This window comes from Littorina saxatilis, linkage group LG2 (genome assembly GCF_037325665.1).
Source record: "Littorina saxatilis isolate snail1 linkage group LG2, US_GU_Lsax_2.0, whole genome shotgun sequence".
In the NCBI taxonomy this organism is placed as follows: domain Eukaryota; kingdom Metazoa; phylum Mollusca; class Gastropoda; order Littorinimorpha; family Littorinidae; genus Littorina; species Littorina saxatilis.
In genome coordinates, this window is record NC_090246.1 from 33,247,154 (window position 1) to 33,274,463 (window position 27,310).

General features: G+C 42.6%; 2 protein-coding genes and 1 long non-coding RNA gene across 3 annotated transcripts in view; all 3 read right to left on the reverse strand.

The window, feature by feature from the left end:
• LOC138958788 (choline O-acetyltransferase-like) overlaps positions 1 to 27,050 on the reverse strand; it is a 72,943-nt gene extending 45,893 nt beyond the window's left edge. The window contains exons 1-2 of the mRNA XM_070330076.1: positions 26,718 to 27,050; positions 3,074 to 3,268 (exon numbers count right to left, since the gene is read on the reverse strand). Of these exons, the coding sequence (XP_070186177.1) occupies positions 3,074 to 3,268; positions 26,718 to 26,828 (306 nt within the window). The 5' untranslated portion in view covers positions 26,829 to 27,050. The remainder of the gene's footprint in view (positions 1 to 3,073; positions 3,269 to 26,717) is intronic.
• On the reverse strand, positions 10,252 to 14,695 carry LOC138958786 (uncharacterized). The gene is made up of 2 exons (XM_070330075.1): positions 10,868 to 14,695; positions 10,252 to 10,684 (listed from the first exon to the last, which is right to left on the reverse strand). Exon 1 carries the CDS (start codon positions 14,495 to 14,497, stop codon positions 11,333 to 11,335), a length of 3,165 nt encoding a protein of 1,054 aa, XP_070186176.1. The 5' UTR covers positions 14,498 to 14,695; the 3' UTR covers positions 10,252 to 10,684; positions 10,868 to 11,332.
• Positions 17,003 to 17,822, reverse strand: LOC138958787 (uncharacterized). The gene is made up of 2 exons (XR_011453511.1): positions 17,619 to 17,822; positions 17,003 to 17,435 (listed from the first exon to the last, which is right to left on the reverse strand). It is a non-coding gene; the product is annotated as an uncharacterized lncRNA (long non-coding RNA).
• Positions 27,051 to 27,310: the final 260 nt, after the last annotated feature.

Below are 27,310 nucleotides of genomic sequence, written 5' to 3' on the forward strand. Positions count from 1 at the left end.
ATTGCCGTGCGTCTGGAATGGTCTTAAATGTCAGATTTAAAACCCTTCCCCTCCCCACCTTTGCTTACAGAAAAGGTTAACTTACTCCTGAATCGTGTGTGTGTGTGTGTGTATGTGTGTGTGTGTGTGTGTGGTGGTATATGTGTGTGTGTGAGAGTGTGTATGTGTGTGTGTGAGTGTGTTTGTGTGTGTATGTGTGTGATTGTGTATGTGTGAGTGTGAGTGTGTATGTGTGAGTGTGTGTGTGTGTGTGTGTGTGTCCGCGCGCGTGTGTATGTGTGTGTGTGCGCGCGCGTGTGTATGTTTATGTGTGTGTGTGTGTGTGTGTGTGTGTGTGTGTGTGGGTGTGTGGGTGTGGGTGTGTACGTGCGTATGTATGTGAATGCGACAATAGCTCTAAATTTGTGAATTTGGTAATGTTTGCCAACCGTGCATTTTTACAATTAGCAGACACATATGTGCACATGCACTGTTTCTGATATATGGACATGTATTTTTCTATTAAATACAGTGACAGGTTACATGCCATCACTTGCATATTCTTTCTGCTATTTTAAGCAGGTCAGCTTTGCATGAAGTACATTTCGATCATTTTTTTGTGTACAAAGTAAATATAAGTTATCGATCAATACCCCTTCTCTGAAGAAAACAAACAAAAAGAAAAGAAAGACAAGTCGCGTAAGGCGAAATTACTACATTTAGTCAAGCTGTGGACCTCACAGAATGAAACTGAACACACTGCATTTTTTCACAATGACCGTAGTCCGCCGCTTGTGCATAACGGAGTGAAACTGACGAGCCTGTTCAGCGCGGTAGTGGTTTCACTGTGCTGCATAGCACGCTTTTCTGTACCTCTCTTCGTTTTAACTTTCTGAGCGTGTTTTTAATCCAAACATATCATATCTATATGTTTTTGGAATCAGGAACCGACAAGGAATAAGATGAAATTGTTTTTAAATCGATTTCGGAAATTTAATTTTGATAATAATTTTTATATTTTTAATTTTCAGAGCTTGTTTTTAATCCAAATATAACATATTTATATGTTTTTGGAATCAGGAAATGATGTAGAATAAGATGAACGTAAATTTGGATCGTTTTATATAAAAACAATTATTACAATTTTCTGATTTTTAATGACCAAAGTCATTAATCACTTTTTAAGCCACCAAGCTGAAATGCAATACCGAAGTCTGGCCTTTGTCGAAGATTGCTTTAAAAAAATGTCAATCAATTTAATTGAAAAATGAGGGTGTGACAGTGCCGCCTCAACTTTTACAAAAAGCCGGATATGACGTCATCAAAAGTATTTATCGAAAAAAAGAAAAAAACGTCCGGGGATATCATTCCCAGGAACTCTCATGTCAAATTTCATAAAGATCGATCCAGTAGTTTGGTCTGAATCGCTCTACACACACACACGCACAGACAGACAGACACACACACACACACACACACACACACACACACACACACACACACACACACACACACACACACACACACACACACACACACACACACCACGACCCTCGTTTCGATTCACCCTCTATGTTAACACATTTAGTCAAAACTTGACTAAATGTAAAAAACATAGTGCCATTAGAATGGTTCAACCATGTACGCTAAAAATCAATTTTGCAAGGTTTCTTTGAACAAGTGTTCTTCGTATTTTCCTCGAGGCGTTTTCCACTGTTGATTTGGCTACTTTCTTTTCTCCTCGGGTTTGAAACAAGAAAAACCGCATACAATTACCATTGATCGTTACAGGGACTGGTAGAACAGGTCTAATCAAGCCTCTGTTATACGCGGTCATACTGCATACAGTTGAAACGCACATACAGCTCAGGTGAAAGAAAGACCTTGAAACAATGAAAAAGATACGAGCGGCCTATAAATAGTTTTGAAAACAACAGACGAGAACAAGTAACATTCATGCATACTTTAAATAAAACCGCCTGAACCATCATAGGAAATGATGCCCTAGTGCAGCCACTACACCGTGATAACTTGCCATCCTGTCGCGATTACCTTGATTTTGAGTGTGATTCAATCGGCAAACGTAATTTTGGGATAGAATACTACGAATTCGTAGTGTATGATAGTTTTTACTTTATTTATTTTTCCCTACTCATCCTGTCGTCTGTCCTGTCTTGCGAACACGGTGGTTTGGAGTGTTATACAAAATTTGCGACCGAAAGAATGGTATTGATACTACGAATCAAAAAACAAGAAAGGTAGGTTGTTGGAACGTTTGTTATTGACAAAACAATACGTTACATTCACAAATATATCGACCCAACGGTCTTTAAAAGTGCACAGCCAAGCAATGAGTAACAAGAACTTAGCTTGATCGAATGTTTTGGCCGCTTGTTGGGAAAGTCCCAAGCAAATGAAACATTGTGTTGTGACTGGGTGGTCTTGTTACAGACGTTGTGAGCAGAAACTCCCGACAAAATAGGGCCTTAAAACGGCGCTAGTCTTAAAGGTACTGAACTTGTCAAATCCAGGTGCACGGATCCCCTGGGGCTTTTAGTCATACCTCAGGCAGCTATCCGTTAGAAGAACTACCAAGTTTCATTGACTTGCACCCAAAGAGTCAAGAACTGCGATTTTTTTACGAATTAATTTCGTACTCGGACCCGGCTGGTCTTGGCCTATTTTTGGATCTAAATTTAGATCAGGTAGATCACCACATCATGCACAAAAAGACACGTCACTAGCAAACTATGTCAGACGTCATCATGAGTTTGTGTAAAACAAAATGGAGGCCGGAATCACTCAGTTGAATCGAACTCCGACCAAACACCACGTAATAACTAGGTTAATTTATGCACTCGCGTGAACAAGAAACTGTCGAGCTTCACAGATGTCGTCGTTGGGTAGTTTTGGGTTTGTTTTACTACCATAGGAGGATTTTTGAACTGTAAATGCACTCAGCTGCAACAAAAACGCAAAACGAAGGCTGTGAGCTGCACTGTGCCTTTAAATCGGCGGGTCGTGACAGCGCCGGGGGTTTCACTGTAGTAGTAGTAGTAGACTCCAACATGACTGTAACACTATATATACTCACCCAGTTGTCTGTCGCCTCTCGCCGTTTGAAAAGGTGGTCTTGCAGCTTCTCCCCCCATCCCCCTGGCTTCAAGAGGTCCTCAACGTTGTGCCTGGTGACCTCCAGTTCCTCCTCGCTGACCACAGTGGACAGTAGCGTCAGGTATTTGTTCAGCGTGTCGCTAAGGTCCGGCACTGGCAGCTTCGGTAGAGGTTTCTGAAACGGAGGCGTTAACATATGTATTGATGTAGAGATGGGTTGGTTGACTGATCGATTGATTGATTGATTGATTGATTGACTGATTGATTGATTGATTGATTGCGTGCTTGATTGATTGATTGTTTGATTGATTGCTGATTGCTGATTGCTGATTGACTTATTGACTGATTGCTTGATTGTTTGATTGCTTGATTGATTGGTTGATTGATTGATTAGTAGACTGTGGATATAAGTAGGCCGACGGCTCCTCCTTGCTGCTCAAAGTGGACACTTACTGGCTGCTTGGGCAGATTTTTCTTTAAAGAGATGATACAGATTCGTGATAATTATGTTTTGCTGTATTGCTGGTTGTTAGGTTGGCTGACTGAATGATTGCTTGCTTGATTTACCGATTATTTGACTGTGGATGAGCAAACTGACTCTTCTGTGCTGACTACCCGGGACTGTAGTGTCGGGTATGTGTATTCATGCTTTCTGAGCGTGTTTTCAATCCAAACATATCATATCTATATGTTTTTGGAATCAGGAACCGACAAGGAATAAGATGAAAGTGTTTTTAAATTGATTTCGAAAATTTAATTTTGATCATAATTTTTATATTTTTAATTTTCAGAGCTTGTTTTTAATCCAAATATAACATGTTTATATGTTTTTGGAATCAGAAAATTATGGAGAATAAGATGAACGTAAATTTGGATCGTTTTATAAAAAAAATAATTTTTTTACAATTTTCAGATTTTTAATGACCAAAGTCATTAATTAATTTTTAAGCCACCAAGCTGAAATGCAATACCGAAGTCCGGGCTTCGTCGGAGATTACTTGACCAAAATTTCAATCAATTTGGTTGAAAAATGAGAGCGTGACAGTGCCGCCTCAACTTTCACGAAAAGCCGGATATGACGTCATCAAAGACATTTATCAAAAAAATGAAAAAAACGTCTGAGGATATCATACCCAGGAACTCTCATGTCAAATTTCATAAAGATCGGTCAAGTCTGAATCGCTCTACACACACACAGACAGACAGACACACACACATACACCACGACCCTCGTCTCGATTCCCCCCTCTATGTTAAAACATTTAGTCAAAACTTGACTAAATGTAAAAATAAAGGAAGATGGGAATGTGAATGTGTTGCTGGTTGCTGGTTTGGTTGATTGATTAAATTATTGACCGTTTAAATGGCCGTCGATTAGTAAATTGCTTGCTTGTGAGATTAGCTAATTTATAAGCCAGTCCTTACATAAATCCCGGGCTTCACATTAAGTTCAACGCAGCGAATTTTTGATTTTCTGTTAACAAGCACACCATTTTTGTGGTAAATTCTGGGTCATAACTACCAATAAATTTAGCAAGAAAACAGAAACAGGGTGGCATGAGGAGGTCACATGTTGTTTTTACTATCCCGTGCGCGTTCTCTCTCTCTCTCTCTCTCTCTCTCTCTCTCTCTCTCTCTCTCTCTCTCTCTCTCTCTCTCTCTCTCTCTCTCTCTCTCTCGCTCCTCATCTGCTTCCCATCTGTCTCCTCTTTTACCCTTTGTCCCACTCCCCCTTCTGTTCTCTCTTCCTCATCCCCTAATCCCCCCCTCTCTCTGTCTCTGTCTCTCGCTCTCTCTCTTTCTGCCCAACTTCCCACCACACACCCCTATTTCTCTCCCTTTACGTCCCCCCCCCACTCCCACTCCCCATTTCTCTCTGGCAGTGTCTGGCACAGACTACGGATTGGCTAAATTACAGGAGGGTGAGATTCCAAAATGGCGGTCACTGCAAGCCCAAGAGTCGATAATCTCGGCAGTAAAGCGGCAATTTTTGTCGGGAGTTAAGGAACTTTGGCCAATTTGCGTGGGCAAATCACGTCACAGGCGCAATCAGCGTTGGCATGCTGTGGACGGGTCTGGTTCTCCGTTTGGTGGGTAACAGCGTGGGTTACACAGTTTGGGCATCGATCGAGAGAGTGATCTTTACTGTTTGGTGTGTCCGAGGGTGGGAAGGGAGGGGGGGGAGGAGGGGTCCGGGGAGGGGTGGAGGGTAAAAAAAAAAAAAAAAGACGTGGGGGGGGGGGGGTAGTAACAGAGAGGTCCAGATAGTCTTTCTGAGAACGTGTACGTGTAAGTGTACGAGTGACGTCATCAAATATATCTTTTACGTCATCATTTTTCGAGGATCTAAACGTCGTGTGTATTACGTGATGCTTAAGAGTGACGTCTTTTCTACACGTAGTAGTTCTGGACCTCTGTAACGAGGGGGATGGGTAGACGAGGTACTGTGTGTGTGTGTGTGTGTGGGAGGGGGGGGGGCTTGTGGTTCGGGATGTAGAGGAGTGTGTTGGTGAGTCTGCCCTCCAATGAAGTTATACCAGAGACATAGGTAGAATGTATGTATGTCTCTGGTTATACCATGTTTTCAAATCCGTCTTTTGTCCCTTGAATTGTACAAAAGTGTTTTCTTCTTTTTCTCCTCCTTATTGGCTATTCATCTGTGATTTTGCTGTGTTATGCATCCAGATCCCGCCACTCTAACATCGTTTGTGTTTGAATTGCATTCTCTTGCAAAACAGAAACATTTTTCGTCCTTTCTGTCAGAACTGTAGGAATGGGCAAAGAAAGAGTACAGAAACATATATATCGCCTGTATAATTAGGTTTTTTTGGGCCAAAATCTCGGTGTTGGCCGTTCCAGCCAACAGCAGCCCAAGATTTAGGATCTGTTGTTAGCTAGTTCTGGCGTTTTACCGTCACCTGTTTGAGAATTGCCAACATAACAAAACCTTTTTCTTCTTGTTTTTGTGTGTGTAATGAAACGCATTGATAGAGAGATAGAACGGAAAAAAAAGAGATGGGGGGGGAAGAGAGAGAGAGAGAGAGAGAGAGAGAGAGAGAGAGAGAGAGAGAGAGAGAGAGAGAGAGAGAAAGAGAGAGAGAGAGAAAGAGAGAGAGAGAGAGAGAGAGAGAGAGAGAGAGAGAGAAAGAGAGAGAGAAAGAAAGAGAGAGAGAGAGAGAGGGAGAAAGAGAGAGAAAGAGAGAGAGAGAGAAAGAGAGAGAGAGAGAGAGAGAGAGAGAGAGAGAGAGAGAGAGAGAGAGAGAGAGAGAGAGAGAGAGAGAGAGAGAGAGAGAGAGAGATGGGTTGTGGGCGAATACGAGTGCGCATTCAAACATAAGACAAATTAGAGTAAAAGAACCCGAACACGATAAAGAAGATGAGGGCGCAAGAAGAGGCACTAGGGGGTAAGAAAGAGGGGTGGGGATAGTGCAGTTGCCGGGTGGAAGGGGCATTGGGGGGATGAAAAGGAGATGGGGTAAAGAACGAATACAAGGAGGAGGAGCGAGAGACAGCTCTCTACCCTGTGCAGAGATTACACGGCGGTGAGCGGGATGAAATGAGCACGTGGTGCTCGAAGCCACGCTTTTTGGCCAATCGATTTTCTTCTTCTTCTGAGGCCTAAAAGACTAACAGTTAGTTGTTTTTGCCACCTCATCAACTTTTTAGCCTCCGGGGAGATTGCGAAGAGGGGATGTGAAGTGGCGAGAATGAATCAAAAGTGGTGGAAGAATTCTTTCAAGTTTTCGCTTGTTAAGCACTAGGGAAAAAGACATCCCGGCAGCTAGAGGACTTAAAGAAAATCCAATTTTGAAGCACTTGCAAAATAAAAGAGGCCAGCGTAAGATGTTGAAATTACAAAAGGGCAAAAGTTTAGCTGAGCCCCAACAAAAAAGAAAGTTCATGTCTTGGAAAGTTTTAGCTGTCATTGCGTGAGGCGTGGGAGTAGTAAATATAAATTAAGTTTGTTTGATTTTGACGTTGAATATATCAAACGAAACCGGCGCAATATCACAACACGAATCAGTATCGCTAGCCTTACAACAAAAACGATAAGACATTTTAATACTAGTGCAAGTAAATTTAAAATTAAAACAACTAGCTAATTTCTAGCATTATTTTCCCCTGGTGTTGGTCTGTCAGGTCTGATCGAGCCACTTAGTTGCCATATAAGCTTTGAGATTAATGTCTGCTCTGTTACCTCTGCTGAACTGTTCCGGGTACAAACTCAGATAAAAACAACAACAACAACACCAGTTTATCAACCTCTTCTGCTGAATATCAATGCCCAAAATAGACGGGCGCAGTGGCGTGGTGGTAAGACGTCGGCCTCCTAAGCGGAAGGTCGTGGGTTCGAATCCCAGCCGCGCCTGGTTGGTTAAGGTGGAGATTTTTCCGATCTCCCAGGTCAACTTATGTCCTTATCCCCCTTCGTGTGTAAACGCAAGTACAAGACCAAGTGCGCACGGAAAAGATCCTGTAATCCATGTCAGAGTTCGGTGGGTTATAGAAACACAAAAATATCCAGCATGCTTCCTCCGAAAGCGGCGTATGGCTGCCTAAATGGTGGGGTAAAAACGGTCATACACGTAAAATTCCACTCGCAGAAGAAGAAGAAGAAGAAGCTGAATACCAACGCTCAAAACCAGTCAAACCTGAGCTGTTCGTCACGGCCCTTTGAACGCCCTACTGAGTGCACCAAGATCGTAAGCAAATCGATTTTAGACGCAACATTAACAATTGATATTGTGAATACAAGGAAGTTGTCGGCAACAACAAAAGGTAAGCCGCAGACCTGATGAGTTTAGAACGTTAGTTGGCCAAGGACAAAGACAATGAGATTATATTTAGCATACAGAGTAGCTTTCCATTTATAGTCTTTCTTTCTTTATTTGGTGTTTAACGTCGTTTTCAACCGTTCAAGGTTATATCGCGACGGGGAAAAGGGGCAGATGGGATAGAGCCACTTGTTAATTGTTTCTTGTTCACAAAAGCACAAATCAAAAAATTGCTCCAGGGGGTTGCAACGTAGTACAATATATGACCTTACTGGGAGAATGCAAGTTTCCAGTACAAAGGACTTAACATTTCTTACATACTGCTTGACTAAAATCTTTACAAACATTGACTATATTCTATACAAGAAACACTTAACAAGGGTAAAAGGAGAAACAGAATCCGTTAGTCGCCTCTTACGACATGTTGGGGAGCATCGGGTAAATTCTTCCCCCTAACCCGCGGGGGGTTCCATTTATAGTCTGTTCATGTTAAAATGGCAGGTTTGAAAATTAAGCCAAGACCTAAACCTTTACCCTTTCATAATAAAAGGCTGAGCTCTCTCTCTCTCTCTCTCTCTCTCTCTCTCTCTCTCTCTCTCTCTCTCCCTCTCTGTCTCTCTGTCTCTCTTTCAGCCCCACCCCCCTACCTTTTGATGACCCCGGATGTGCTTGAGAAAAGAGAATGGTTTGAGGTTTCCGTTCAGCGGACGTGATTTGTGTTCTCCTTTTATGAAATGCATGCATCTCAATTAAGGGCGTTGACACTGTGCCTTCTGGCTATGAAATGAAAACCAGGGGGATCACAGAGGCCGTATTCACGAGCACATTCTGTGAATTTGTATTATTTCATTGTTCTTGCATGCGCCCACGCTCTTAATTAAAAAAAAGAAAAGAAAGGAAAGCAGCTACAGAACTCAGTAACAATTCTGAAAGTCAATCTTCATGATAAAACTCACAGTGACCATATTCATAAGCACAATCTCAGGTTGTGTGTTATTTCATCGTTGCTATTGACACGGACCTACAAGATACAGGTTCGTGGTTATTGTATTGTACTTGCATGCGTCCACGTTGTTAATATTTTCTAATTGAAATGAGCTACACAACTTAGAACACCCCACCTGAAAGTCAATCTTGATTGGAAACCAACCGTGTCCGTATTCACGAGGATAATCTCAAAATGAGTGTTATTTCCTTTTTATATTTAGTCAAGTTTTGACTAAATATTTTAACATCGAGGGGGAATCGAAACGAGGGTCGTGGTGTATGTGTGTCTGTCTGTGCGTGTGTGTGTGTGTGTGTGTGTGTGTGTAGAGCGATTCAGACTAAACTACTGGACCGATCTTTATGAAATTTGACATGATAGTTCCTGGGTATGAAATCCCCGAACGTTTTTTTCATTTTTTTGATAAATGTCTTTGATGACGTCATATCCGGCTTTTCGGGAAAGTTGAGGCGGCACTGTCACGCCCTCATTTTTCAACCAAATTGGTTGAAATTTTGGTCAAGTAATCTTCGACGAAGCCCGGACTTCGGTATTGCATTTAGAACTTGGTGGCTTAAAAATTAATTAATGACTTTGGTCATTAAAAATCTGAAAATTGTAAAAAAAAATAAAAATTTATAAAACGATCCAAATTTACGTTCATCTTATTCTCCATCATTTGCTGATTCCAAAAACATATAAATATGTTATATTCGGATTAAAAACAAGCTCTGAAAATTAAATATATAAAAATTATTATCAAAATTAAATTGTCGAAATCAATTTAAAAACACTTTCATCTTATTCCTTGTCGGTTCCTGATTCCAAAAACATATAGATATGATATGTTTGCATTAAAAACACGCTCAGAAAGTTAAAACAAAGAGAGGTACAGAAACGCGTGCTATCCTTCTTAGCGCAACTACTACCCCGCTCTTCTTGTCAATTTCACTGCCTTTGCCATGAGCGGTGGACTGACGATGCTACGAGTATACGGTCTTGCTGAAAAATGGCATTGCGTTCAGTTTCATTCTGTGAGTTCGACAGCTACTTGACTAAATATTGTATTTTCGCCTTACGCGACTTGTTCTTTTATGCACCTAAGCCGTTCAGATGTTTAATTGAAAGGGGCCATACCACGACGAATTCTCATAAATGTGCAAAGCTGTCATTGTTCTTTCGTGAGGTTTCTCTAATTGCCTTCATTTGGTAGGAGTTACACAGGTCAGCCGATAGCAATGTTATTTTTTTCATGCGAACGTGTTAATCTTTTTGTCTCATTGAACAATTTAATTGAGAAAAAAACACAGCCCATAAAACTTAGAATTCTCAGCAATTTGTGATTGTGACGTCTGCTTCTCGTTCTTGGGCTGATCAGTGTTTAACAGAGACAAGTGCAAAGAAGTAATAAGAAATTTAATAATTCTGTACTTTCAAAAACATGCACGTGATCATTCTTGCAGACATCAATCCCTTTCTCTTAGAATCTTCAAATGAAAGTTTTATAGATTATGATCTCGCTGATGTGATTTCACACACACGTAACAACATTGTCTTTCTTCTTCTTGTTGCGTAGACGTTTGATATCGAAGCGCGGAACGTACTTCTTCTTCTCGTTGCAAATGTATTTCGGTTTACACAAATGAAGACGTGATGGTGTGTTAATGTTCACAAAATATAAAGTAGACTACTCATCATGAAAAACTCGATCTGAGTGACACTTGGGGACGTTGGTGGTTCCTTCCGTGGTTACCGCTGACGTTGCCCTTCCCACAGTGTTCACACGACATCATTTACACAAGCATTGTACACCCCTGTACACTTGCACCTTCTGCAACACACACGTGCAATATCTGTTATTATCAAGTATGATTTCCATCGATATCATTCAATTTGTTTCTCTAAAACAAACACAGAAACAAGAGTTCACAGACTGACACAAACACATGGAAAATGAACAATACCTGTGTTTTCCTGTGAATCAATAATGTTAACATGTATTAGCGTGTTTTACCTGCGGTTAGTGGACCTTTGGAGATCGCAAAAATGTGGAAATCCGTCCACGGAAGGTGAAACATATGCTAGTGCAATCTATGTGGCTTCGTTGATTGCTGCCATCTTGGAGTCAATGAAACGGTCAGAGCATTGCATCCTAGCAACCTCAACTGAATATATGTACAGTTCATATTCACGAATTAATACCAATGCACGCTGTTTCCTTTTGCTCTCTTCTTTAAATTTCTTTCCATGAAGATAAACAAATTCTTTTCTTGTACGCTGCACTAGTTTTGGACTAATGGCGCGAGCGTTGACGTCATATGTATACAGTGTCGTCATGACGTAGTCTCGGTCATTTAACCTCGTTTTGTGTACGCAACTAGTGAAGTCTCGATTAATATGAGAGAGGGAGTCGATACACGAATTCCATTCGTCACATAACCCCATGGATCAAGATAATTATCCTATCCCAAGTAGATAATTATTCATCGTACGACGCTCTGCTCATATAATCTGCACCGTGGTTGTCCTTCCCGGGGATAACACGTACGGTGAACTCGTATGGCTGCAGTTGGAGGGCCCATCTCATCAGACGAGGGTTGTTCGGTTGTCGTTGGAGATGTTTGAGTGGGCGATGGTCTGTCTCAATGGTGAAGTGTTTCCCGTACAGATACCGTTCGAACTTTCCCACTCCCCAAACTGTAGCTAGGCATTCTTTTTCTACGGTGGCGTACCTACTTTCTGCTCCGTTGAACTTCTTGCTTTGGTACGCAACAGGTCGTAGAGTCTCTTCGTGCTCTTGCATGAGAACAGCACCCATTCCTTTGTCGGAGGCGTCCGTCCTTAGCACGAAAGGTTTGCTGTGGTCTGGCATACACAGCACAGGTTTCTGTGAGATTTTCTCTTTGAGTGTCTCAAAACTCCTTCTCGCTTCGTCGTTCCAGACAAGCTTGTCTGGGTTGAACTTCTTTGTCAGGTCGGTTAACGGAACAGCTATGTTCGCGTATGACTCGATGTAGGACCTGTAGAAGTTGCAGAGTCCTAGGAACGACCGTAGTTCCTTCTTCGTGGTGGGTGGGAGAGCGTCTTGAATCTTCTTGATCTTGTCGCTTTCTGGCCACCTTTTTCCACCTCCCACTTCGTGTCCGAGGTACGGCAACTCTGTGTAGCCTATGTAGCACTTGGAGGGTTTTGCTGCCAAATTGGCTTCTTGTAGCCTCTGTAGTACTGCCTTCAGAGCTGACATGTGCTCTTCCCAGGTTTCAGTTGCTATAAGCACGTCGTCCATGAAGTGGTGGACGTCTTTTCTTCTGATTGGATTGAGTAGCTTCCTCATCATGCGATTAAACACCCCTGTCGCTGTTTTCAATCCAAATGGCATGTTGGCCCAACGAAATTGGCCCGCTGAAGTTGTGAATGCCGTCTTGTCTCTATCTTCCTCTTCTATTGGGATCGCCCAATATCCTTTCGTCAAGTCTAGCTTTGAAAAGTATTTCGCTTTTCCTAAACTTTGAAACAGATGGTCGACATCGGTGATGGGTTCAGCGTCGAACACTACCACGTTGTTCAGAGCTCTCAGATCAGAACAGAAACGGTACTTTCCGTCCTTCTTCTTTATCAGGACGATGGGAGAGTTGTATGGAGAGTTTGCAGGTTCGATGACATGCAACTTCAGCATTTCTTCAATTTCCTTTTCGACAGTTTCTACCATGGCGTGAGGTATGGGTCTGGGTTTCACAAAGACTGGTTTCTTCTCTGTCACTTCAATGGAACATTTTTCCAGGTTCGTCGTCTTTGGAACATCTGTTAGGAACTCTTCAAATTCTTCACAGATCATCTTCGCCTCCTTGACCTTTGCCTCGTCCAATTTCTCGTCGAAATGGATGTTCTTCACATTTTCGGTTCTTTGAGTTTCTAGGAGGGGTAACATCTTCTGAGTGTCATACTTGAAGATGTCATCATCCATCGTGTTGTCCTCTTCCATGACAACAGCCACGACCTCTTCTCCTCCGTCTTCTTCATCACTTTCTTCTTCGTTTGAAGCAGGAACACTCGCTTGGGCAGATGAACTGGGATTGGGAGTGGCGGAACTCAATTCCCGTTCTTGGTACTCCTTGATGAGGTTGATGTGGTAGATCCGTGTTCTTCTGCCAACTTGGATCTTGTAGTCGAATTCATTCAACTTTTCCACAACCTTGTAGGGACCTGACCATGTAAGTTCCAGCTTGTTGTTCTTCACAGGGCGTAGAAGTAGAACCCGTTTTCCGACTTCTAGCGTCCTTGGTTTCGTTTTCTTGTTGAAGAAATGGGCTTGCTTGCTGGCCGCTTTCTTCAGGTTCTCACGTGCCACGTTGCACGTTTCTTCTATTCTGTTCCTGAGGTTGACTACATATTCCGCTGTAGTCTTCTGCTCCCCTGAGATTTCTTCTTCGGTCCATGTTTGGCGCAGCACTTGCATGGGTCCTTTGACAGATCTCCCATACAGCAGCTCAAACGGCGAAAATCCCATGCTTTCTTGTGGAGCTTCTCTGTATGCAAACAGGAGGGCGGGGATAAACGTGTCCCATTCCCTCGGTTGATCGATCGCTAACTTTTTCAGCATGCTCTTCAGTGTGGAGTTGAACCTTTCGACCAAACCATTCGCTTGAGGGTGAAACGGTGCAGTCATATGGTGTTTGATGCTGAGAAAGTCGTTCACTTCTTTCATCAGGTGGCTGGTGAACTGTGTGCCTTGGTCCGTTATCACTTCATCTGGGATTCCCAATCTAGTCCACATCTCCCAGAGAGCTTCAGCTACGGTATCTGCTTGGATGTTTTTCAGGGCTACGGCTTCGGGGTATCGGGTAGCGTAGTCAACAGATACCAAGATGTATTGTTTCTTGCTCTCCGACATAGGTTTGACCGGGCCGATGATATCCACCGCAACTCTCTTGAAAACCGAACTGATGGGTGGCATCCTTCCCAGAGGGACTTTCTTTGTCTGACTTTTCGGTGCAGTTCTTTGGCATGTGTCACAGGACAAGCAATACCTACGAATGTCTCCTGCACACCCTGGCCACCAGAATTCTGCTCTAATTCTGTCAGATGTTTTTCTTTGTCCTAAGTGTCCTGCCATGGGGTGATCGTGACCAAATGAAAGAACTTTGTTCCTGAGTTTCTTCGGAACGATTACTAGTGAACGGTCGTTTCCGTGGCGATCTTTCGTTGTTCTATACAGGATTTCTTTCTTGTATGAATATCGTATCCCATTGATCCCTTCTGGAGAGTTGGCAAATTGCCTGATGGTCTTCAACGAAGGGTCACTTGCCTGTTCTCTCTTCAGATCAGCTGGCGAATACAGTCTTTCTTCTTCCTTGACTCCCTGTTTGTGACTGCAGCTTGGTTTCTGGGCGTCTTCTGTCGCTTGTGCTCTCGTGGTAACAGCAGCTGCTGTCCCAGGGTACCACGCTGGGTCTCGAACAGGATATGTGGGAGTCAATTTCTTCTCTTTACCTAGTCCATACCATTTACCTATGAGGACAGGGTAAATTGGGTCGTCCATCACCGTTACTTCTGTCTCGGAGTCAAAGTAGGGTGAATCGATGTGCACCACGGCGGTGTGGTACATCTTCTTGGAGTCTTTCTCTGCCAGAGTAGTCTCCTTCATTTTCGCTGAATATGCCTCCTTAGGCACAAACTTCTTGCTGACAATGATACCAGTACATCCAGTGTCTCTCAAAGCGTTGACAATTGTTCCATTCAGCTTCACTGGTACCACTTCGGCACATTTCTTTTCCTTGCAATTTCCGCAAAGTTTTTCTAAGAGGATCGGTGTCTCAAGTGTATCTTTCTTCGATGAAACTGCACCTGCTGTGTCTCTCTTGTTTGGACAAAAACGAGAGACATGCCCTTGCAATTTACAAATGAAACAACATCCAGATGCTCGCAGTTTCTCTCTCTCGGCGTCACTCAACTTTGCCTTTAGAGTTTGATTTGCGGGTTTTGTTGATGGAGCAGCTATTCTTGTTTCTTCTTGGGGAGAACGACGTTTTTCAGGCTTGACGTACGTCGATGAAGTTTTGACGTTCGATCTAGATTGTTGATATGTGTTGGCTATCATCCCAATCTCTTTGGCGCTCTTAGGGTCTCTATCCCTAATGTGAACGGCGAGGTCAGGCGGAAGGGTGTCCAACACCTGTTCACGGACCAACAAATCTTTGAGATCTTTTACATCTTGGTCGCATTCTGCTAATTCCACCCACTTGTCTAGATACCGTTCTAGCTTCGTGATGTGCTCTTTATACGTGTCAGTGGCGCTTTTCTTGGTTTGGCGAAACTTCTTTCTATAATCTTCGCTAGTGAGTTGGAAGCCCTCATACAAAGCGTGTTTGAGAGTGTCGTAGTCATTAGCGTCTTCCTCGTTCAGCTTTGAGAAGATGACTCTCGCCTTACCCTTCAGAAAGTACACTACACGTGAAGCTTTTGCTGCATCACTCAGGTTACAGTCTCGAGCATAATGCTCGAACTGATGGAACCAGCTCTCGATGTCATCACGGTCGTCTAGAAAAGGAATCTTGGGCTTGAAACCATCATCTTCGCGAATACGTCCTGGCGAGTTGTTGTTCCTGTTGCCCTCTTGGTTGGCGTTCTGGATTTTCAACTGTTCCAGTTGGAATTGTCGTTCAGCGTCACGTTCTTGTCGTTCAGCATCACGTTCTTGTCGTTCAGCATCACGTTCTTGTCGTTCAGCACGTTCTTGTCGTTCAGCATCACGTTCTCGTTCTTCGCGATCAAGAGTTTGTTGCTTCTCTTTCTGATCAAGAACAAATGCACGCAACTCGGCTCCTTCTAACCCCAACAACTGTCCTTCGGCCATTAGCTGTCTAGTCAACTCTAGCGGATCTACACTTGTGGACTGAGACATATTTACAGGTGACACGTCCGTGCACGCCTGTGGATCAACCTCTTCGTCGTTACGGTTGCTGTCAACTTGAAGAGAGAGATGAACACTCTCTTCTTCGTCAGCAGGAATTGGTAACGAGTCTATCACCTCTTCCCGATCGTTACCGACAGTAAGGGTTTTTCTTCCCTTCTTATCTGTGGTTACTATGGGAAGCGATTTGTCGGCCGGCTGTTTCCGTGCCAACTGGGCTGCGATGGTGGACTTTCTAAAATTATGAGCTGGGGAACTGTCGTCACTCATAAGTCACCTCGCGTATTATTCCAAAACGTACAAAATGTATGTTGCTCAAACACCGTCGAGCTACTAAATTTCGGATCAAATTACAAAAAGAAACAGTCGGGCGGCGCCTTCGTGCACAAAATGCAAGTCCTAGTTTAGCTCTACTTCTACTGTACTTTGAAATAATTCTTCAACGTATGTTACGTTACGTTTCTACACAACCACCCAAAGAGTTATGTTTCCACGTTCTATCGTGAGTCAGTTTACTTCTATCTACTAACGAGAACTTACACTGTAAACTTTATTTGACTCTTTCTGGCGAAAAGATCAATCTTTCACTCGATCGAACGTTGAATATACAAGATGTATCAACTCAACTGTCAATTCGCATCATTTACTGTGTAGATTAATTTACAGCCACTTCTACAGCAAGTAAATACGACTGATATCCACAAGTCGATTATATAGGGCTTCACAGGGAAATACAGGTATTAAATCCTTACCTCTTAGGTACCTGACTCCCACCAACCTCCCGCGTAATTTAGAACAAACTAAGGGGAATGATGGTTCCGATAGTACGTGCAAGAATACTATCACACTGATGAATTGGAACACCACAAATAAAATTGGGAGCTAACAAATCAAAAGTGGTCTCGCTAAATATTGATTTTTTAACGTGTCGTTTCAGCTGACAACACTTCCAGTTTTTATTTTACCGTGTGATAGGGCACACGTTGAGTTATAGATCTGTGATAAGTAATATAACTAAAGGTAAATAAATAAAATTATATGATGAGACGATGGCGATGAAGTACGAACATATACAATACAAATCGACATGCAAGAAACCTACAGCAATTTTGAAACGAGAAAAATTTGGAACGGCTGGATCGAAAGTAAAACGTTGATTCAATATCCCGTGACTCGAGCCCCCATTGTGACGTCTGCTTCTCGTTCTTGGGCTGATCAGTGTTTAACAGAGACAAGTGCAAAGAAGTAATAAGAAATTTAATAATTCTGTACTTTCAAAAACATGCACGTGATCATTCTTGCAGACATCAATCCCTTTCTCTTAGAATCTTCAAATGAAAGTTTTATAGATTATGATCTCGCTGATGTGATTTCACACACACGTAACAACATTGTCTTTCTTCTTCTTGTTGCGTAGACGTTTGATATCGAAGCGCGGAACGTACTTCTTCTTCTCGTTGCAAATGTATTTCGGTTTACACAAATGAAGACGTGATGGTGTGTTAATGTTCACAAAATATAAAGTAGACTACTCATCATGAAAAACTCGATCTGAGTGACACTTGGGGACGTTGGTGGTTCCTTCCGTGGTTACCGCTGACGTTGCCCTTCCCACAGTGTTCACACGACATCATTTACACAAGCATTGTACACCCCTGTACACTTGCACCTTCTGCAACACACACGTGCAATATCTGTTATTATCAAGTATGATTTCCATCGATATCATTCAATTTGTTTCTCTAAAACAAACACAGAAACAAGAGTTCACAGACTGACACAAACACATGGAAAATGAACAATACCTGTGTTTTCCTGTGAATCAATAATGTTAACATGTATTAGCGTGTTTTACCTGCGGTTAGTGGACCTTTGGAGATCGCAAAAATGTGGAAATCCGTCCACGGAAGGTGAAACATATGCTAGTGCAATCTATGTGGCTTCGTTGATTGCTGCCATCTTGGAGTCAATGAAACGGTCAGAGCATTGCATCCTAGCAACCTCAACTGAATATATGTACAGTTCATATTCACGAATTAATACCAATGCACGCTGTTTCCTTTTGCTCTCTTCTTTAAATTTCTTTCCATGAAGATAAACAAATTCTTTTCTTGTACGCTGCACTAGTTTTGGACTAATGGCGCGAGCGTTGACGTCATATGTATACAGTGTCGTCATGACGTAGTCTCGGTCATTTAACCTCGTTTTGTGTACGCAACTAGTGAAGTCTCGATTAATATGAGAGAGGGAGTCGATACACGAATTCCATTCGTCACAGTGATCCAGCATTGTTCTTGAATGCGCCCACACTAATTTGTCTTAAATTGAAAGGAGACATTTTCGGCACATTTTTATCATTGTTATTGCATGCGTCCATGTCAATTTATTGTTTCATTGAAAGGTTCTATACAACTAAGAATTCTCAGTCGTGATTTATGGTATTGTTGTCTATGTGCCCACGCCAATAATATTTTCATTTAAATGAGCTACACAACTCTGACACTGTTATAAAATGCGCCTACACTAATTGTTTTGATTGAAAGAAGCTATACAACTAAGAATTCCCAGCTATTTAAATTTGCTGTTAAGACCAGAGGTGGCACGACATTTTAGTCAAAAAACGTGTTCGGGGTTCTCAGCATTTATGCACTTTGAATATCATGAAACAGAAGTCTATCATACCAGAAGTGCTCTACTATTATCATTACTATCTATCTATTTTGTTTGAAGGCACAGTAAGCCTCCCGTAAACCATCACTGAGCTCCCCGAGCCTCTACATACAGTGCAAGCATACTTCCATTTGAACGCTCACCGAACGGGACCATTCTGGCTGCTTTCTGAAATCTTTTAAAATCTAAATGATAAATTGACAGCTTGTTACACAAACATTCTTAAATCACAAAAGAGATCTTTTTTCACCAAGACAAGATCAGTACAATTCGAAGTTTTGAAAGTTTGAAAAAAGAAAAGCCCGGAAACGTGTCACGCAAAACGTATTTCTCGTAGCAGACAACGGTTCTGCATAGCGCCAGTTCCTCTGAGCGGTCAACCGCCACCGCTCTAGTTCGTGTGACTTGCAGCCGTTTGTTGCGTTTTAGATTCAGAGGTACACAATAACGTGCTGTTGCAGATAAGCTTGCAGCGAGTCGCATTCAAATCACAAACTGAAGACTAAATTGTGAAAAAAAAGGAAACTGGATCACACGGGTTCACGATGGCTCAGGGGTAAGATAAACCACACAAAAATAAATTCTTTGAAAACTGATTGCTCGCTCGTTACGGATGTTCTCAAGCGGTGAGTGTTTATATGAAAGGGTGTTTGTACTATGTGTAAAAGCCTGACAGTGTCTGTGATGGTTTACGGGTGGCTGACCGTGCCTTTAAACAAGGGCCTTGAAAAAACAAACAAAACAAACAAAACTTTATTTTCGTGCCATAATTTATATTAAAGTCAATCTGTGTTATAAACTACGAGGGACAATTATGAAACGTAAACTTTTTTTAGTCTCGTAAGTCAACTCCTTCCTAGTCGGGCTCGGTACTTTTCAGTTGACCCTCGTTAACTGTACCAGCAGGGCAGATTCCGCATGACAAGTGTTTGTAAAACAAAATTAGTTCCTGATTGGTGGGGTGGTAGTGGTGGGCGGAGAGGAGGGTGCGAAAGAGAGAAAAAGAAAGAGAGAGAGAGTGTGTGTGTGCGTGCGCGTCAGTGTGTGTGTGTGACTGTGTGCGTGCGGGCTTGTGTGCGTGTGTGTGTGTGTGTGTGCTGGCGGGTGTGCGTGCGAGTACGTGCGTGCGTGCGTGCGCGCTTGCTCTGAAGCTTACTCTTTCCGATAAGGCTAACAGAAAGGTATACTTATCTTACATGAATTACATATGACTAAATTTTATCAATGGGAGCTGATAACAACAGAAAGTGCTTACATCCCATTGCAATGGTATTGGAATCCCACTTAATTATACAACGAAAATTGACATCGAGGTATCCCACTTCTCGAGTATTAAATTGTCTGGTTCACTATACAGCATAGCATCCTCAAAGCATATGGAACAGCAACCGTTGCAACAACATTCAGCCATACAAGGAGAAAATTGTATGCAATTTTTTTCTGTCGGCATAATTTTTCTTCGATGCGCACACTTACAATGTATCACAGAAAATTTGCCTTTATCTGTAACGACCTCTTCACCGGGAATTTTTCTTCGATATGTTACATTTTCATCCACACTTTTCAAACCATCTTATGTCTTTGCTCTTTCTTAGTAGATTACAAGTCCAGAACAAACCAAGGAGATTATTACAAAATGGGAAAAAAAAGCGACGCACTATACAGCCATTATTAAGCAAAGGGGCAAAAAGAAAATTGCATGCGATTTTCCAGGCAATATAGGCCTAATGCTTTTTCTGCAAGATGGATTTAGTTACAGTGTATCACAGAAAATTATCATTTAATTTGTAACAACTTTTTCATCCACAAAATCTCCAACTCTTTTGTCTTATAGCTCTCTTTTAGTAAATTACAAGTCCAGAGCTAACCACGGAGGAGTAGGCCTATATCACAGAGTGCGAAAGCGACACACGGCCGCCATTGTCAAGCAAGGGCTGCAGTTAGGGGGAAAATGTCTGGCCAGACATACGCCCTGATTAGAGGGTGCACTTGATGAAGCCTTTACTCCCGTCCTCTTCCGAATTTCGATACAGCCCGGTATTTAGACGGACGGGATAATGAGGCTAACTACTGGCTAGAAGGACCCGGATGGCAGTAAACCGATAATCGGACGCTAAAATGAATTTCCCGTTCTTCTAGGGGGACTTAACGAGCCCGCAACCAGTGCGGTCTTTTTTTCTTGCTACGCCCCTGAGGGAATATGGAACCAACGTGCAATAACTCCGGTCTCTAAACCGTGCAAATCTGGCCAACGAACTGCGGGGCTGATTCCCGGCTAGCGACCGGTGTCGTTGCAGTTTTGGTGCCCGCTCCCTATCCATAGTTGTTGCCTTTTTGTGTGTTTATGCGTGTGCGATAACTTTGGTGCTAAACCGTGCAAATCTGGCCAACGAACTGCAGTGCCGATTCCCAGCGACCGGTGTCGTTTGGATTTTTGTTGCCTTTCGCTGGCGGCGTGTGTGTGTGTGTGTGTGTGTGTGTGTGTGTGTGTGTGTGTGTGTGTGTGTGTGTGTGTGTTTGTTTGTGTATTTGTGTGTGTGTGTGTATGTGTGTGTGTGTGTGTGTGTGTGTTCGTGTGTGAACGGACGTGAAAACTAAAAGAAAACAGAACTGTAGTACAGAGAAGAAAATGCAAGAATGAAAGGAAAAAGAAACAAGTCGCGTAAGGCGAAATTACTACATTTAGTCAAGCTGTGGAACTCACAGAATGAAACTGAACGTAGTCCGCCGCTAGTGCAAAAGGCAGTGAAAGTGACGAGCCTGTTTGGCGCGGTAGCGATTGCGCTGTGCTTCATAGCATGCACGCTTTACTGTACCTCTCTTCGTTTTAACTTTCTGAGCGTGTTTTAAATCCAAACATATCATATCTATATGTTTTTGGAATCAGGAACCGACAAGGAATAAGATGAAATAGTTTTTAAAACGATTTCGGAAATTTAATTTTGATCATAATTTTTATATTTTTAATTTTCAGAGCTTGTTTTTAATCCAAATATAACATATGTATATGTTTTTGGAATCAAAAAATGACGAAAAATAAGATGAAATTGTTTTTGGATCGTTTAATAAAAAAATAATTTTAATTACAAGTTTCCGATTTTTAATGATCAAACTCACTCATTAGTTTTTAAGCCACCACGCTGAAATGCAATACCAAACCCCGGCCTTCGTCGAAGATTGCTTTGCCAAAATTTCAATCAATTTAATTGAAAAATGAGGGTGTGACAGTGCCGCCTCAACTTTTACAAAAAGCCGGATATGACGTCATCAAAGGTATTTATCGAAAAAATGAAAAATATATCCGGGGATATCATACCCAGGAACTCTCATGTCAAATGTCATAAAGATCGGCCCAGTAGTTTAGTCTGAATCGCTCTACACACACACAGACAGACAGACAGACAGACAGACAGACAGACAGACAGACAGACAGACAGACAGACAGACAGACAGACAGACAGACAGACAGACAGACACACAGACACACAGACAGACACACACACACACACACACACACACACACACACCACGACCCTCGTCTCGATTCCCCCCTCTATGTTAAAACATTTGTGACCTTCCACCACGAAATGAGTCGCATGTCACCTCGCGCGGTTCTGTGCTAGGCTTAATATAAGTCCGGGGAGTGTCTGGTAACAGTGTGAGGGTCACCTTAGTAACAGGCTTATAACTAAAACAGTTTTCGCTCTTTTCTAAAACGGGTTTCACCACTGGATAGAGCATAAAAAACTCTTGAGGAAAATGTAAAAATATGAAAATCATGCAAAGGTGACATGCGACTCATTCCGTGGTGGAGGGTCACATTTAGTCAAAACTTGACTAAATGTAAAAAGGGTCCTATGCTTCGTTCAATCCAATGGAGAACAGTTAAACAAATCCCCCTTACCCTCTCCACCATTCGATGATTTGTTTACCATCATAACCATACCCATTACCCACTCCTCCCCCCTTACCAACTACATGCTGACGGTTTGAAAACACTCAACAAACTCCTACGCGCTCACTTCGGACCTTTCGACCCCACTCCCTGACGGAAATCAATGTCCAGATTAGCTAATGAACCACCGAGAGTTATCATCCGCACAAACGTTCTTAACGAGGCCTAAACGGTCGCTATGAGAATACGTGATGAGGTTATTTCGGTTTGATGACTGCATGGCGTTGTCCAGGCTATAAATCTGTCACCGCGCAACGTGGCGCAACGTGGCATAAAGATCACATGTGGTGTATATCGTATACAAAAGGTCAAATCGGTGAATGTCGTCTGAAGATAACGTTCTGCTACGCGATAAATTCACCTGTTGTATTATTGAGAGTGACGTGACAGTGGCTGTCCGCTGACGTCACATGACCGTGCAGGACGTCATTATAGGTGACGTGACGATTGATAGAAAGGTATCGCGCAGAGTGACTGAGCCTTGTTTCTGTCCGAAACGGGACGGTCATTTTTCTGTTATAATACACTAGCAGCAGCAGCAACAGATAAGGAAGAAGGAGAAGAAGAAGAGCAAGAAGAAGAAATGAGTACTATACAAAATCCAAGCAACGAGAAAAAAGAATTACGTTGAAACTCGGGACAAAATGGATGAGTGTGAAGAAAGCACCATGAACATCTATTGTTGAAAATCTGTTGTTGAAAATCTGTTTGCTGAATGCTTTACCAGTACCATTCCCTTTTTTGTGCAGCTTCTTTTACCAGAACGTTTGCAATCAAACAGATATATCCAGCGACAAAACAGTGTCATAAGTGTCTGAACAATACGGTCTATGTGTAAACAGGAATATTGTAGGGGAAGGGCTCCTAATATGGACCACTTTTTGTTTCATGCTGATAACTAGCTTGTTTTCTTGCGAAGAAGATTCATGTTGTGTTTGGTAGTCCTTCTCTCTTAGGTTAACCGTTAGGCCTAATTAGAGTGAAATAGCTTTGATAGACATTCAGCAAAAATTAAATACAGAAAAAAATCACAAATGGTCCATTTTAGGAGCCTGGGCGCCTAATACGGACCAGTGAAGCGGCCTTCACGAATCACTGAAAAAGCCCCCTATACTTTAAAATAACATGATACAACTTAGTGTGCAAGTCAGACTAATTAAAACATGCTTTAGATTTATCTGTTTAGGGTTGATGAGAGCAATATTTGAAGCACACCAGGAAATTAAAGAAGCTTATCAAAAGCAGAGTCAAAATAAGTGAAATCATCAACTTCCACGAAAAGAAGACTATTTGTTACAGTAGACTCCGCTTAATAAGGTCACCTTGGTGCAGGACAAAAGTGGCTATATTAAGCGGGGGATTTAATAAAAGCATAAGAATAAAACATAAGGAAAAATCCGTGCAGTCAGAAATTGGCCTCAAAAAGCGGGTGGCTTTATTAAACATGGCCTTATTAAGCGGATTCTACTGTATATTTTTCTGAAATCTCGAGGGCTAGTTATTGTTTATTTTCAGCAAGCTTCTTAATGAATTAATGAAAATAGCCTTTAGCTTTTATTTTCTTCAATTTGTTGAAGGTGGTCCATATTAGGGGACTCGCACATACTTTGAGATTTTGCTATTATTTTTTGTTTGCAGTAGAAACTCGGGGTCAACACTGCTAAAATATAACACATACGATCTTAGCTGTCATATATAGCAATTTTTGTGTGATAAAAGCTTTGGCTGTGGACAGAAACGAGTCCGTTTTAGGCAGCAAATTTAGAGTGAACCCTGCCAAAAGTTAAAAAAAGAGAAAAAGCCTAACGGTTTTGAGGTTTGTGTTTCTGCAACTGTTTTAACATGTGCAAGTTATCCAGAGAGGGTGAATACAGCCAATGAAATTGTTTTGAGCGCTCTAGCGCCGTTAGTTTGTCAGAACAGGAGGTGGTCCATATTAGGAGCCGGTCCATATTAGGAGCCCTTCCCCTACAAATGCAGAGCAGCTGTCGTTGGAATAAAAAATAGAGATAGAAAGCAAGACAAGACGATACCGTAATATTCCTAATTTCAAGAGACGTAAAATGAAACTTGAACGGAACTGAAAACGATCAACTTCGATCACGTGCCAAACGAATTTTCCAATCAATTTAATTGACCCCTTAATGACCGCTATTAACACCTTCCAATGTCAGTGTATCGTTCATTAGAGACCATGGGGCCCGAAAAGTGTGTAGGCCTACTGGAAGCAGAGGAAGAGACCTGCAGACTAACAGTCCCCCGTCGGCTGCCCACGCGCACTTGATTCAATAACTAACTCCCCCTCCATTGCCTCTGTCGACGCCGGTTTTTAGCCGTTTGCTTCCGTTTATATAATTTACCGGCCATGGGGCGTCATCGTCCCGAACGAAATATTCAAAATCTCCAAAACCGTTTGGAATTCTGGGTAGGGACATCCTTTAATGAAATGACGTCAGCGCTTTTCAGCGATTGGTCAATGTATTTCGGAGTTGAACTGCCACCAAATGAAGTCGGTCACGCTTGAAATTCATGCTTCTTGACTTTGTGTTGATACGAAGTGAACGGGAGCATGGGGTCAGTTATCAACTTAACTTACCCCTAACAGTGAGATCGACAGAACGTACAGTACACAGATACGAACGGAGAATCTCGGAAACCGAGTCGATGCTGATACACATGATCAAGAACTCATGCGAAATATTCGAAGATAAAATTTCTAATTGTAGTTAACCCGGTAAACTCAGTCAGTAGAACGCCCGACAGGCAAGTTATATACTTTGGCTGTCACGGTTTCGAACCACTTAACAGTCATAAACACTTTTCAAACTTTTTTTAATTGTTCAATTTTGTTTTTATTTTCTGAAACCGTAATATTTGTTTTAATTCATTCTAAAGGTTTTGATTGATGTATTGAAGATCGAATTTTTCAAAGGATTGCATAATTATCCACTGAACGATTTCCCACAATTACCCATTCTATTTTTAGTATTATCGGCTTTCGGGATAAGCCCTATCTGCGATTGTATCGAATGCGCGTGGTGGTCGTTAACCACTTTTAATCATAATGCACTTCTCAAACGGCATATTTCAAAAGGGAGAAAATCTCTTCCAATAATCATCTTTAGCTCATGCAGAACTTTTCACGCAGAAATGGGCGATAGAGCTTTTCTTTTCGCTTTCCATGGCAACACAAGAAAATGTAAACAGTTTGAATCAGGAAGAGGACACACATGTACGTATGAACTTGAACAATGACAGACTACATGAGAAAGAGATATATAAGAAACAGAAAGACAATTAAATATAAAAAAAAAGTACGACAAAAGGACTGGGTGGCCGAGTGGTAACGCACTTGCGCTCGGAAGCGAGAGGTTGCGAGTTCGACCCTGGGTCAGGGCGTTAGCAAATTTCTCCCCCCTTTCCTAACCTAGGTGGTGGGTTCAAGTGCTAGTCTTTCGGATGAGACGAAAAACCGAGGTCCCTTCGTGTACACTACATTGGGGTGTGCACGTTAAAGATCCCACGATTGACAAAAGGGTCTTTCCTGGCAAAATTGTAAAGGCATAGAAAAAAATGTCCACCAAAATACCCGTGTGACTTGGAATAATAGGCCGTGAAAAGTAGGATATGCGCCAAAATGGCTGCGATCTGCTGGTCGATGTGAATGCGTGATGTATTGTGTAAAAAAATCCATCTCACACGGCATAAATAGATCCCTGCGCCTTGAGTCCGAGTCTGGAGATACGCGCGCGATATAAGACTTCATATAACAAAATCGCCGGGCAGAAGAAAGGGAGAGCTGTGCAAAGGTTCGAAGGAGACAGACGAACAGAGAAAAGAAAATAGAAGAAGAAAAAAACCCCAGCAAAGGACAGCACTAGAGCCACCACTCACGAATATCTAGACACACAAGACAGACAGACAGACAGAAAAAATAACGGAAAAGACAGAGATGGTAGCAGAACAGAAAAGACAGAGCACTAACTAGAGCCACCAATCACGAATATCTAGACACACAAAACAGACAGACAGACAGAAAAAATAACGGAAAAGACAGAGATGGTAGCAGAACAGAAAAGACAGAGCACTAACTAGAGCCACCAATCACGAATATCTAGACACACAAAACAGACAAACAGAAAAAAAAGAACGGAAAAGACAGAGATGGTAGCAGAACAGAAAAGACAGAGCACTAACTAGAGCCACCAATCACGAATATCTAGACACACAAAACAGACAAACAGAAAAAAAAGAACGGAAAAGACAAAGAGGTAGCAGAACAGAAAAGACAGAGCACCACTACCACCGCACACGAACTAGCTCGCGTACCCTGAGATCCCATGACGTCACAGACGACGGGGCGGAGGCGTAGGTGGCGGTGATGGCGGAGGAAGAGGTGGAGAAGGAGGAAGAGGAGGAGGGGTTGACGCTGTCACCCATCTCCCCACAGCCCAATACCCAGTCGCTGCTGCTGTCGCTGCTGGCGGTACGGCGTGGCTGCGGCGGTTGTCGTAGTGGTCGTAGCAGCAGCGGCGGTGGCGGTGCTGGCTGTAGCAGCAACAGCAGTCTCACGGCACAGGCACCACTCCGTGGCAGCGGTAACTGGCTTGTGGTCGCAGCGTCGGCGATGGCGGTGAGGGTTGCCGCTGTCGTAGAGAGGCGTGCCGACGCCAGGAGGGTACCTACCTTGGCCCAGCCCCCTCTGGCCACCGGCACGGTGAGTGTCGCCATCCACAGACCCTCCCTGGCCCCTCCCAGAGATTCGGCTCCCCTCTTCCCAAGCCAATCCCAGTCCACGTCCAGCAAGCTGCTGCTTTGCTTGTGTAGGTGTGTGAGAGTCTGTCTGTCTCTGTGTGAGTCTGTCTCTGTGTGTGGGTGATCGAACTACTCCTGTCCGGGCCTCGCTTCCACTCCCCACATAT

Bases quoted from the DNA above. Each gene is read 5' to 3' on its own strand.
- LOC138958786 (XM_070330075.1), bottom strand. From the start codon at position 14,497: ATGAAGGAGACTACTCTGGCAGAGAAAGACTCCAAGAAGATGTACCAC.